Genomic DNA, 11,957 nt, shown 5'->3' with positions numbered 1-11,957 from the left:
AAAGAGGCAACTCCAACAGAAGATATATATTGGAGATGTAAAACAACAACTCCAATAGATGGTGTAAATGAAAATGTAAAACTATACTTCAACTAGCACTTCATTTGAAACATATAATTCAAACATAGCAAATTCAACTACTACTTCATTTCAGCATAATAACTAAACATAGTTCTAATTAAAAACATAAATTAAAGGACAACTACTACTCGTTCGAGCTACTACATTCATCAAGTTACTAGTAGTAGTTGAGTTTGCTATGTTTTTATTAATTAGAACTATGTTTAATTATGTTTGAAATGAAGTAGCAGTTGAATTTGTTATGTTTGAAGTATAGATTTCAAATGAAATAGTAGTTGAAGTATAGTTTTACATCTCCATTTGCATCTTCTATTGGAGTTGCTCTTTTACATCGTCAATATACATCTTCTGTTGGAGTTGGCACTTTTGGAGATGCAAAAGGCACTTTTTAGAGATGCAAATTTACATCTCCTGTTTTACACCTTCAAATTTGCATCTTCTATTGGAGTAGTTTAGCTAAACATGCTTTTAGTAACAGATCTTCAGCCTTTTGGGATTCTTACTTCCTTGACTTCATTTTTCAATTCTTGTATTATTTGAGGAATAAAGTCTGGTTATTGTAAAAAAAGAGAAGAAGCCACACCTAATGTAGGAGTAGCACACAACAGGCACATGGTAAGAGGAAGTTGATTTTCCACCGGTGCATATACTCATACACACAAACACATATACTCATACCTATGAGCACATACATACATATCCCTATAAACATATTCGAGAGATTGAGCCAACACATTTTAAGATTGATGAAGTCATTACACATGACGGAAACATCGTCTCCCACTGAAACAAACATCGTCGAAGAGCCTCAAATAAATCCAGGAAAAAAGAACACCAATGTCAGGTCTAAAACTTAAAAACCTTGGTGGCCTTTTATTCATTTATAGTGGATATTTGTGATCTTTCTTTTTCCTGACAGGTGGGTGTTTGTAACTTGAAGTAGCTTTTGATTGGCTAAAATGAATGACACGATAAAATTCATCAAAATGAGCTATTAATGATTTCGAGCTAAATAACTGAACATTGTGTGAATTGGGACATGGATTGCCAACGTACCTGATCAGATTCAGAGCAAAAACAGTTGCCTACTGCATCCACCCAAATTACATCCGTATCTAGACAAATCTAAGACAAGTAATTTGGGACGGAGGTAATATTTACCTGTAGATGAGAATCTGTGCAAGTCTTTTTTTTTTGCTAGTATCATTCATTCCTGAAACAATCAATAGTTTTGACTTTTGAATACTTTATTATCTGGGCACTACTCCGTTATCTGAAAAGCAAACTTATTCAGTCTCATGATATTTGCTTCATCCTTTGCACAAGAATGCTACACCTACCTTTGAGAAGGAAAACAGCTGAACAACAACTTCCAACCCCATTGTGCAGTCCCACGAAAGAAAAGAAAACAGAAGGGCCTGCCGTAGCAAAAACAGATGAATCGACATGTTCTGTCTACTAGTAGTCTTCAGCCGTCAAGGAAACGAGCAAACAACGTGGGCTTGAGCGTGCGTCTCACGTCCTCCCAGTTGTCCACCAGGTCCGGGAGTGGGCTGGTGTGGATCTTGACGTGCCTGCTGGACAGCCTCCTCACCGGGAGCCCCAGGAACTCCTGCACCCGAGACAGCGCCTGCAAACCAAACCATTCCAACAACAATGCTTCGTCACCCACTTACCCCGATGGATGATACTCCCTTCATTCCAAATTATAGTGCTTCCTCTATTCCCGTGCTTCAACTTTGACCATAAATTTAACCAACGAGACCGACTGCGGCGGGAGCAAAAGTTATACCAGTGAATTCGTTGGTTAAATTTATGGTCAAAGTTGGACCTCAGGAAGCGCGGGCACACTATATTTTGAAATGAAGGGAGTATATGATATGATATGATTGATATGGCCGGGGAGCTTACATTGTTGTCGCGGATTAAGTCCTCGTAGTAGAGGATCATGTGGCGCGTGGCGCGGAAGCGGCGCAGGCAGGCGTCCATGGACTGCTCCGCGCTTCTCATGCTTGGGATCAGAGATGACACGTCCACCTCCGGTTTGAACCTCGCTAGGATCTCAGCCTGCATGCACACCACATAATGGACAAGAGCTTTACTCTCTTCTTTCACTCTAGGCAACAAGAACAGATGAATGGATCTGAGATGATTGCATGCGAGAGTCACCTCCTCTTGTGAGTGCACATGCGCTTTGTGGGTGCCGTTCAACTGCTTCTCCTTTTTGTCATGGTCGTTCGCTAACACAGAGACGAGCCTCCTTAATGTATTCCTCCTGAAGAGAAATATCACCATCACACCCTTTTTGATCAAATAATCCACAATCTCATCTGGATAATCCATAAGACCCTGCAAACACATGCACGCACCAATTCATAAACTCCCTATTTTATACTCTATCTATTACTACAATCATTCTACCTAAAACTACTTTTGTTTGGCAATCTATATATATATTTGCACCTAAACTTTGTCGGTTTAATAGCAACAGCAGTATAAGATAGCTGTTAAATAACTGAATGATGGTGTACCTGATTTAGCATCCACTTCAATCCAAATGCAGCCGTGCATTCATTTTTTGCTGCGCTGGTGCGCCAATCCAAATCATACAGCTTGTCAAGAGTCCACAAGATCGACGCAATATCCTCTCTGCGCTCCCTCACCGAGAAGATTTCACCATTTGAGCTCACATTGGGGTGGCTGTTGAGCAGAGTCTCAAACCACCCACTGCCTGATCTTTGCATAGATATAATGACGAGGAAACGGACCGGGGTACATGCGCATTCTCCCCTACGATTTTAACAACATGAATGGATCAGAAAGAGTCAAAAACAGAAAACACAACATGTAAATATGCACTGCATTGCTCTACAAAAACAGGGTCAGGTACAGAAGCGAGGCAATCTGTCTGTGTACAGAGGAAGTTTTACGACAAAAGTTACCTGTCGTAACTCATAGGTCTTGGAAAGTGCACATACTGCATCTGATCATATGGAATTTCTGAAGGTCTTTTGCATAGAACGTTTGTTCGTTCTTCTGCTCCGTTCATTTCTTCTTCTTCATTTTCTAAGGCTATTTGAGTGAAGGAGAAGTAGCAGGCATACAAACCAAATAGTGCAATGAAGAAGACAAGCATTGATCGTACAGGAAACAACGTTCCCTTTGAGCTTTTAGATGAGTACACGATCTGCAAATATGTACATATGAAATTCAGTGATCACATGATGCAAAAAATGAACAGGTCGAGCAAAAAAATGAAATATATTCCCGTTATGTTACCATTTTTGCTTGCAACATTTATGCTGCATCAACTGAATGTTAATTGGTTTCCACATTTGCGCCAAGAAGTCTTCGTCCTCATTGAGAACACGGCTGACGCCACTGCACTGCAGGTCATTCACAGGATTAGTAAGTTAGGTCTTCAGCTAGATATACAGATATTGCGGTTTTAGATGTTTATTTCTAGCAAATGAAAGGAACTACTAGTGCAATGATCTTTTTATGGCCCCTAATTGTTACGGCATTAGAAAACATGTTTCTGCTGACAACACTTTTTCTCTCGAACACTTTCTGCTTACAACAATCGGAAAGAGTCATATGATGATTTAGGACAAAAAGAGCAAAGTACACTAAGAAAATCGTGGGTGACGCTGTACCATTGATTGATTGTGAATGATTTGCCTATATTGTTGAAGAATAATCAGTGCAGGCTTGATTGCGCAAGCAACAACCTAAGCAGGAGCATCATTTTCATTTACAAGTACAAGCTGCTCAGCAGGAGAACAAAAAGAGCAGCAACAGCAGCAGCAGCAACAACAACAGCAGCAGCAGCAGCAGCAAACGGCTAGACGCAACACACGGCAGTAACTGCTGAATTCTTGTGCCAAGAATTGGACAGAATGCTCGATCAACCGCAAGACAGGCGAGAACCTCATCAATGAAGTATGACTTCACTTGTTTTACCTGATGACCGATGACTCTGCTTCCAGTGCGGCTGGCGGAAGATATAATCTTGTCTGTCGGTTCTGCTCTCAGAATTGGAGGAGAAGGTGGCTTGGAATCCGGAGGGAGAGAAAGAGTGTGAGAGAGCGTTGCCGAGTTTGCTTGCTTGGAACTACTAGACTAGAGAGAAAAGAAAGCGCAGAGGAAGGGAAGTGTCAGTGGAGCAGCAGATATGACAGTTTGGAAGCAGCCAAACGGAAATGGCTATGTGTGTAACTGGGACTGCCAGTGTGCAGAGAAAGAGAGACCATATGGACGGGTGGTACTATGACGCAATTTCAGGGGAAATCACCTACCGCGCTATCTGTGTGTGAGAGAGACAAACGCATGCCTCCTAAATTGTGTGAAACACCAACCGCACAAACACTCGTATAGTATGAGCGCTTCATATGACACAACTGAAGACTAAATTTATAAATTATCTAAGAAAATTGAGCACGCCCAAAGCGTTGCTTTTTTAGTACGATCACCTCAATGATGAGTGACAAACAAGTTTATCTCCATGCATACGTTCAATTTATTTTCAAATGTGTATTTTATTTGTCAAACAGTTTTATGATAGTTTTAATAGTATAGCCAATCGATGGCTATATGCCACTGCCATCTCATTTACATCTATCATTTTTTTACACTCAATCCTCATTGGATTGGCACATGATTGAATCAACAAACCTAAACTGTTTATTTCCTTTTTGGTTACTTACCACGTACACCACCTTGTGACCATTCACATCTACTAGCTAAATGCCCATGCTTTGCAACGGGAATAGAAAGCCATGAGTAGAAATATTCATTCATTCGAGGAACAACGAACATCAATGTTTTGCACACCCATTGAATAAAACATGTTAACAGTGCTTGGCGATATGCCATGTAAATAGCATATATGAAGCACACAAAAGAGGTTACCCTGTTTTTAGAGGGACGGATTGATCAGTACCAACATGGATGGAAACTTAACGCCTTTTGAGAATTAACCCACAAATTTTCTCCAAGCAAATAACACATTTATTATAAATTTCCAATTAACATGAAAACGACACAACTATATGCAACCGAAACAACTTTTGCAGGAACAAAAGCAGATAATGGTAAAATAGTTTGATAGCCAAATACATATAGTTAGAACACAAATGAAGTTTGCAACCAGTAAATGGAAAAGAGTACATAGGAGCATCGGACGCGGTAATGCCATTCGATATGTATAACAATAACTAATTTGACAGTTTTAGGATCTGAAAGACATAGCAGAACATATGCACAGAAGAGACTTGGACAGAAAATTGCAACTTTCACACTGCAGGATTATATAACCTTCAATCTAAAAAAAGGATTATAACCTTCAAGCTGTAGTTTATATGGTACGCATCTTGCTAGCAGGAGCAAGATCAAATTGTAGCTAATAAAGCAATGTTGTAAATTAATTATGCAATAAAAAAACAAGTGTCAGGGTGGTACCTTCATGCATCTTGCTAGTAAGCTCAGGATCAAACTGTAACTCATCGCAGAGATTTTGGAGGAACAGTGCTTTCCTAGGAGCTGCAGCGAAATCAATATTAAAGGATTTTGCAAGCCCCTTTCTATATGACGAGATGATTACTTCTGCTTTGTGCTTCCCCAATCCAAATATATTTCTCACATCTTTCAAAGGAATACGCTGCGATTTTTAATCACACAAATATTTACGTTATTAATATACTAACGAATAAAACTTTTCAATGGACATACGACATGAGGCAAAATATAAACTGCGGAAGACCATGTATCATGTCTTTAGAGTCTCATGGTCATACCCAACTAATGAACTCTTGAAAAAATAGGGCAACTCATATCTTATACACCATTAAAGAATATATAGCAAAAATATTTGATCAATGTCTATATGTGTAAGTTTATTGTTCCGTGCAACGCACGGGCATCCCGTTACACAGATACCTCATACCTATGGTAGCATCCCACAGCTGAAGAAGTTTATTCGGGCAACACTGCATATTCTTTTCATATCCAAGTCTGATCTTAATATGTTATACATCCCACCTGTCACAAAGAAAACTGAGGGTTCAGAAATCTTCCGAATAGAAAAAAAAGCATCCCCATTGATTTTAACATGAAAATTTCTTGGGCATACTACAAATCTATATAAGGATGCTTACAAAAAAAGTGACCATGATCAACTCTAATTCTGAGTATTCACATTGAATATATAAGTGTTGCTAATCTCCTGTATTTCAGAGCTAGATACGGTAGTAATCTCCTCTGAATTTGCACATAACACAACTTGTACATTGCACACACAGATTTGCAGCATACATTGCACCAGAAACATCACACGAAGTGGCCTGCTACCCCGCAAAATGTATTCATCACACACGTTAGCCTGCTGCATTACTAATTGCTGAAGCTGATGATCACAATCAACAAGAACAAGACAAAATCATGAAAAAGAGGGTCGAGGTAGTGAGTCATCAGGTCTAATCGTGCTCTGGCGGGGAGCCGGCGGCCGGGAAGAGGAGCAAGACCCCGGCGGCGGTGTTGAGGAGGAGAAGGATCCCGGTGACGGCGCACTACGGTACGCGGCGACGAAGAACCGGGCGCCACGGATCCCGGCGGCGGTGCGAGGAGGTGGGGAAGCTGTCGCGGCCGGCGGCGCCTCGCACCGCGGCTCCCTCCTCCGCTTCCCGGCACAAGAGATCCACCGGCGGCACGCCATCGCCGCGATGCCACCCGCCTGGCCACCAGATTTTTCGTCCGCGCGCGTTTCGCAACGGAGCGGAGCAGGGTTATGTGGGCCCGGCCGCCACGCCCTGAGGCGGCAGCGACTGTTCCTGCTGCGCGCGACGCGACCGCTCACTCTGGTTGTCGGTTGGTGAAGTTTGGCCATTTCTGCCGACACTGCCCGTGATCTCCTTCTCCTGGCTCTCTCTACTCTGTTTTAAGGGCATCCGGACTGAACAAATTTGGCCCGTTAGTGCGTGTCCATTTTAACTCTCTATTTTTCTGTTTACAAGCCGTGTCTTTCATTTTTTTCTTGTACTCACTTCGTTTCTAAATACTTGTCTTTCTAGACATTTCATCAAGTGACTACATACGAAGCAAAATGAATGAATCTACGCTTTAAAATATGTCTATATACATCCGTATGTAGTAATCATTTAAAATGTCTAGAAAAACAAATATTTAGAAACGAATGGAGTATATCGGATCACATACATATGATCAATGGAGAAGAAGAGATAGAAAAAGATAATAATAAATAAATGCTTTGTGGTGGGCCTAATTTTGTGTGACTACGCAGGTCCAGTGACCAGACATGTTTGGGCACTTTTCATACTCATTTCATATATGAAATAAATATAAGGGGCATTTAAAAAGACTTTGAGAGGTTTGATTGGATTAATTTTTTGTTTCTCTCTTCTATCCGATCAGTGATTCCTGTGTCCATCTAGTTAATTTGAGAAGCCCGTTTGTAGATGCTCTAAGCAACCAACTGCAACGGGACGGTGCTCTGCATGTGGGCCCTGCCGCCACACAATGAGGCGGCAGCATTGTTTCTGCTGGGCGCGACGCGACAGCACTGCGAGCTGTCGGTTGGTGGCTTTTGTCCAGTTGTGCCGACACTTCTCTCATAATACATGACGTTTTTTTTGCGGGAGATAATACACGACGTTCGTTTCTTTATATGAGGCAGGAAGTGCCTCATTTTGCGCAGCCGCCCGCTCACTCCTCTCGTCTCTGCTCTTTACTTTCCCTAGTACACTGAGAAAAACAGCTCAAATAGCTTCTTTGATCATGATTTTGAGCGATTTGAAGGCCGATTCAGAAGAAGTATTAGTTGAAGAAAAGATAGATCAAGGTAAGATCTATTCATTTTTGTTGGTTTCGTTCACATGCATGATGTTTTTGTTCTGTTTGATTAGTTTCTAAGTATGTATTCTCTGTTGTTTTAGGCATGATTTCATCACTTTGTGGAGTCATTTGGAGCTTATGGAGTAGGATTTGCCGTGCGAAGTGAACTACGAAGTTGGAGATCAAGGTACAAGCTTTGCAATACATGGATTTGCTTGTGCATGCACGGTGGAAATTAGTTAGTCTTTTAGCCCATCATTATCTATGTGATGTTTACTGCTTAGAAGTTAGAAAAGTTTTCAGATGATGTATGTTGCATTTTTTGTGTGGAGTAATGTATGTTGCATTTATAGCCATTCTTTTCACATGAGTAAGTTGAAGATGTTGTAGATCAATGTTAGTTGTATCCATTACTAGTAATTTTTTTGACAAGCAAGATGTTGTTACTTTTGTCATTAAGTCGTAATTAGTACTTCTGTTGAACGTTTAGGTTGGGTTAGAGCCAAAACTTGGACAACAAATATTTGACGGGATTGTAGATCACGTTAGGCCTTTCAAATGCATTAATTTAGTTTGACATGCGAAAAGTTCTTAATATGCTAATTAAGAAAAAGTTTGTACTGTAATTGGTCATTGCATGATTAAATGTGATGCTATTTCATGTGGTATGTTTATTAATAACTTTTATAGTCAGGAAACCGTAGGTCTATTTTTTTATGTCGCAATAATCTAAGTTTTGTATATTAAGATTAGATGCTAATATCCTTAATGATGTATGTAATTAGGTAAAAAATATCATCTGAGTAGCAAACAATGAGGAGATGGTGTGATTGAAGAAATTGTGTTTCGATCTTTGATGTCCCTTTTGAGGTGATGATCACATACATGCAAAGTGCCATTTTGATGCTTTTGATAGCAAAAAAAAAATCCGTGTCTAATATTTATGTTCATGTGATAATAGGTTGACTCCATTGATATATTACTGGTGATATGTTCATGCTGACGGATTTTTTTTGAACTATTGTGGCGCTTAATTTTATTCGGAACAACATCCAAATTGAAGCTGAGGTATAAATGAGACTGTGTAATTTTGTATATATTTTTTATATTGATTTACTATTGTGAATGATGTTACTGCTGCTGCAAATATTTCTAGCAAAAATACGGTTATTTGTTTAGTCATATGATATTTAAATGTTATCATCATACTATTATGTTTAAGGTCCAACCGAATGATACTAAAAAAAGTCGACTATTTTCTAATGAAAATATGTTATTAAAATGTTTTCTCATTTCATTAGTTGTAATAAACTATTTTTATTGGATGATATGAAAATGTTATTAAAATCAAAATATACTAAAAGTTTTAATCGTATCTTATTAAAGTGTTATGATCGTATTATTATGTTTAGAGTCGAACCGAGTGATATTACAAAAGCAAAAAAATCAAAATTTGGAAAATGTTCAGAATTCCAAAATTCTGTTGCTATTTTGAAAAAATATTTGGAACTTGAAAAAAGTTTCCCATTTTTCCAAAAATAAATTACTGTTTTATAAAATTGTTTGAGATTTCTAAAATGTTTCCTATTTTTTGAAAAGAATTACTGTTTTGCAAAATTGTTCGAGATTTCTAAAGAAAAATGGTATTTTAAAAATATTCCAAATTCAAAAAATAATCTTGGTTTAGTGAATTTTTCACAATTCAAAATAATGTTCGCGTATAAAAGATACACATTTTCGAAAAATATTATGAATTGTCAACAAATGTTCGTATTTTAAAAAAATCACAAATTCAAATAATTTCCATGTTTTTATAATAACATTTGGTGTTTTCTAAAAATGTTTTTGAATTTTTAAATATTGGTGTTTTTAAAAAATGTTTGTGAATTTTTAAAGATGTTTCTGTTTCAAATATTGTTCGCATTTTTTCTGAAAGTGTACATGGTTTTCAAGAGCATCTTTAGGATTTTAAATATGGTTCATGTTTTCTAAAATATTCAAAAACTTCATACCTTAAAATCTCCTCGATTGAAAGGAAAAGTAGATTGAATAATTCATGGGTCTTCTCTGGCGTACCGTAACAAAACTCTTAAATGCGATCAATGAATGTAAAAAAAACACAGATTGATCACTTCAAACCTAGCGAAACCGAAAAGCTAAATGTTCCTTTTTCACGTGCACACAGAGTTTTACTTGCACATATAATTCTAATTAGCTTTAAATGCATATTATTTTCCCCCGTTGCAACACACAGGCATATGTGCTAGTTATTTCAAATGTAAATATGGATATAAAAATGTTCTTCCCTTTTATTATATTTAAAGTTTTAATCAGCTAATAATAAAATATTCGGTTACTAATTATTTGAAATGTAAATATAGATTAATGATGGCGGCGTTGTTGCACCCATCTATTTTGACAATATAGTGATAATACGTTCCATAAGTATAAGGGAGTCCATGATCACCAAATTGGGAGGTAAAGTCACTTTTATCCGAGACAAAATTTCGCATTATTCATTAGGAATTAACAATCTAAAATAAATGGCATCACTTGTCCAATAGTCAACATCCATCAATTCACCATCATAAAATTAGACGTACAAAGGAACAAGATACAACATCATTCATCGACATCACATACTGATATGTGGACTTTACAACCAGTACCAATATTTCCATGGCATGTGCTTCTACCTTGTAACGCTGTCCTCCTAATCTGGACCTTTGGTTCCTTCCATTACTTGTGCTTGTCAAAGAAATGTGCCTTTTCCAACCTGGATCTTTCGATCAAATGATTTTTTTGTCGAAAAGGACAGGTGCCCAACACAATTGTCAAAAAGGACTACCTGTAGATGAAATTGACAAAAGAGACCCTCGGTCGTGGCGGCAAGCGTGGCAGACGACACGTGACACCTGCCGCTAAGGATGGCAATGGATCGGGTTCGGCTCGGGTTGAAAACATTATGTGCCCATCCACAAAAAAAAATCCATGGGCGAAAAATTATGTCCATGTCCAAACCCGACGAATATCCATCGGGTATGGATAACCATCGGGTTGTCGCAACACATATACATAAGAAGTAGCACAACATTCACATAAGCTCTCAAATTCTCACAAAATGACAAAGCACAAGTGCATAACATCAAATAAGCTCTTAAATTCTCACAAAATGACATAGGACAAGTGAACATCACCAACAAAGCTCTCCGATTCTCATAATGACATAACATCAAATAAACCTAAGTACACAATTCTCTGTCCTCGTAGAATGACATAGCAATAACACAACATCATTTCTCGATCTCGATTTCTCATAAAATGGCATAACACAATGTCAAGCAAGCACATGTACCACCATATGTAGAGAGGTAAAGTCTAGCGGCATCTAGGGCTGCGGGAGGAGGAAGTCGAGGTGATGGAGATGACGCTTAATTGCGAGTCATTTACCGAGGATATAGAAGAATGAGAAGAGGCAGAGAAGTTACGATGAGAACTGGGGAGGGATCGCATAGTTTCTTTTTTACTTTTTATAAAGGAAAAATACATTGAAAGATGGGATAGTGGGGATCATCGAATTTTGCCACGCATGTCATACTATCGGGTCGGGTTCGGGTATATCCATGGATACATAATTATATCCATGCCCTACCCACGATTAATCGGGTCGGGTTCGGGTTCTGCCCATGGACGTAAAAATGTACTCAAACCCTACCCATTCGGGTCAGGTATCCGCGGGTATCCATGTCCATGGATAAAATTGCGGGCCCTGCCGCCACACATTGAGGCGACCAACATCGTATAACATGTTTCCGTGTCGGGACGTAACGGGGTCGGACAGGTGAGCCCTGCCGCCACGGTACGAGGCAGCCTGTACTGCTGCTGCCGCCCGGTTGCCGACACGATATATGCACGCCCGACGAGGCGGTGGGCCATGCCGCCACTCCATGAGGCGGCCGCATTGTTTGTGATGCTTACCAGCCGACAGCATCTGCTGTTGCTTCGGGATTTTTTGTTGAAAAGGACCC

General features: G+C 39.2%; 1 protein-coding gene and 1 long non-coding RNA gene across 7 annotated transcripts; one reads left to right on the top strand and one right to left on the bottom strand.

The window, feature by feature from the left end:
* Positions 1-1,295: 1,295 nt before the first annotated feature.
* LOC119278592 (nodulation protein H-like) lies at positions 1,296-6,976 on the bottom strand. 6 transcript variants are annotated; one of them, XM_037559931.1, is made up of 9 exons: positions 6,237-6,976; positions 6,026-6,120; positions 5,542-5,740; positions 3,361-3,467; positions 3,024-3,268; positions 2,613-2,871; positions 2,251-2,430; positions 1,993-2,148; positions 1,550-1,711 (listed from the first exon to the last, which is right to left on the bottom strand). In XM_037559931.1, exons 4-9 carry the CDS (start codon positions 3,376-3,378, stop codon positions 1,550-1,552), a joined length of 1,020 nt encoding a protein of 339 aa, XP_037415828.1. In that variant the 5' UTR covers positions 3,379-3,467; positions 5,542-5,740; positions 6,026-6,120; positions 6,237-6,976. The 6 variants fall into 6 exon arrangements, with proteins under 6 accessions (XP_037415847.1, XP_037415828.1, XP_037415840.1 ...); XM_037559943.1 differs by having other exon boundaries at positions 5,542-5,622; XM_037559950.1 differs by having other exon boundaries at positions 1,296-1,711; positions 6,026-6,976.
* An 825-nt stretch (positions 6,977-7,801) lies between these two features.
* Positions 7,802-11,499, top strand: LOC119301229. Its single transcript, XR_005146995.1, has 5 exons — positions 7,802-7,936; positions 8,031-8,116; positions 8,715-8,799; positions 8,891-8,997; positions 10,311-11,499. It is a non-coding gene; the product is annotated as an uncharacterized LOC119301229 (long non-coding RNA).
* The last annotated feature ends 458 nt before the right edge of the window (positions 11,500-11,957 follow it).

This window comes from Triticum dicoccoides, chromosome 1A (assembly GCF_002162155.2).
Source record: "Triticum dicoccoides isolate Atlit2015 ecotype Zavitan chromosome 1A, WEW_v2.0, whole genome shotgun sequence".
Lineage (NCBI taxonomy): Eukaryota > Viridiplantae > Streptophyta > Magnoliopsida > Poales > Poaceae > Triticum > Triticum dicoccoides.
The sequence above is the reverse complement of the archived record's forward strand: the minus strand, read 5'-3'. Positions and strand labels throughout refer to the sequence as shown.

Excerpts from the sequence above, each read along its gene's own strand:
- LOC119278592 (XM_037559950.1), bottom strand. Across the intron at positions 2,872-3,023 it reads AGACCTATGAGTTACGACAG|GGGAGAATGCGCATGTACCC; the intron begins GTAACTTTTGTC and ends TTAAAATCGTAG. Across the intron at positions 2,149-2,250 it reads ATGTGCACTCACAAGAGGAG|GCTGAGATCCTAGCGAGGTT; the intron begins GTGACTCTCGCA and ends GTGTGCATGCAG.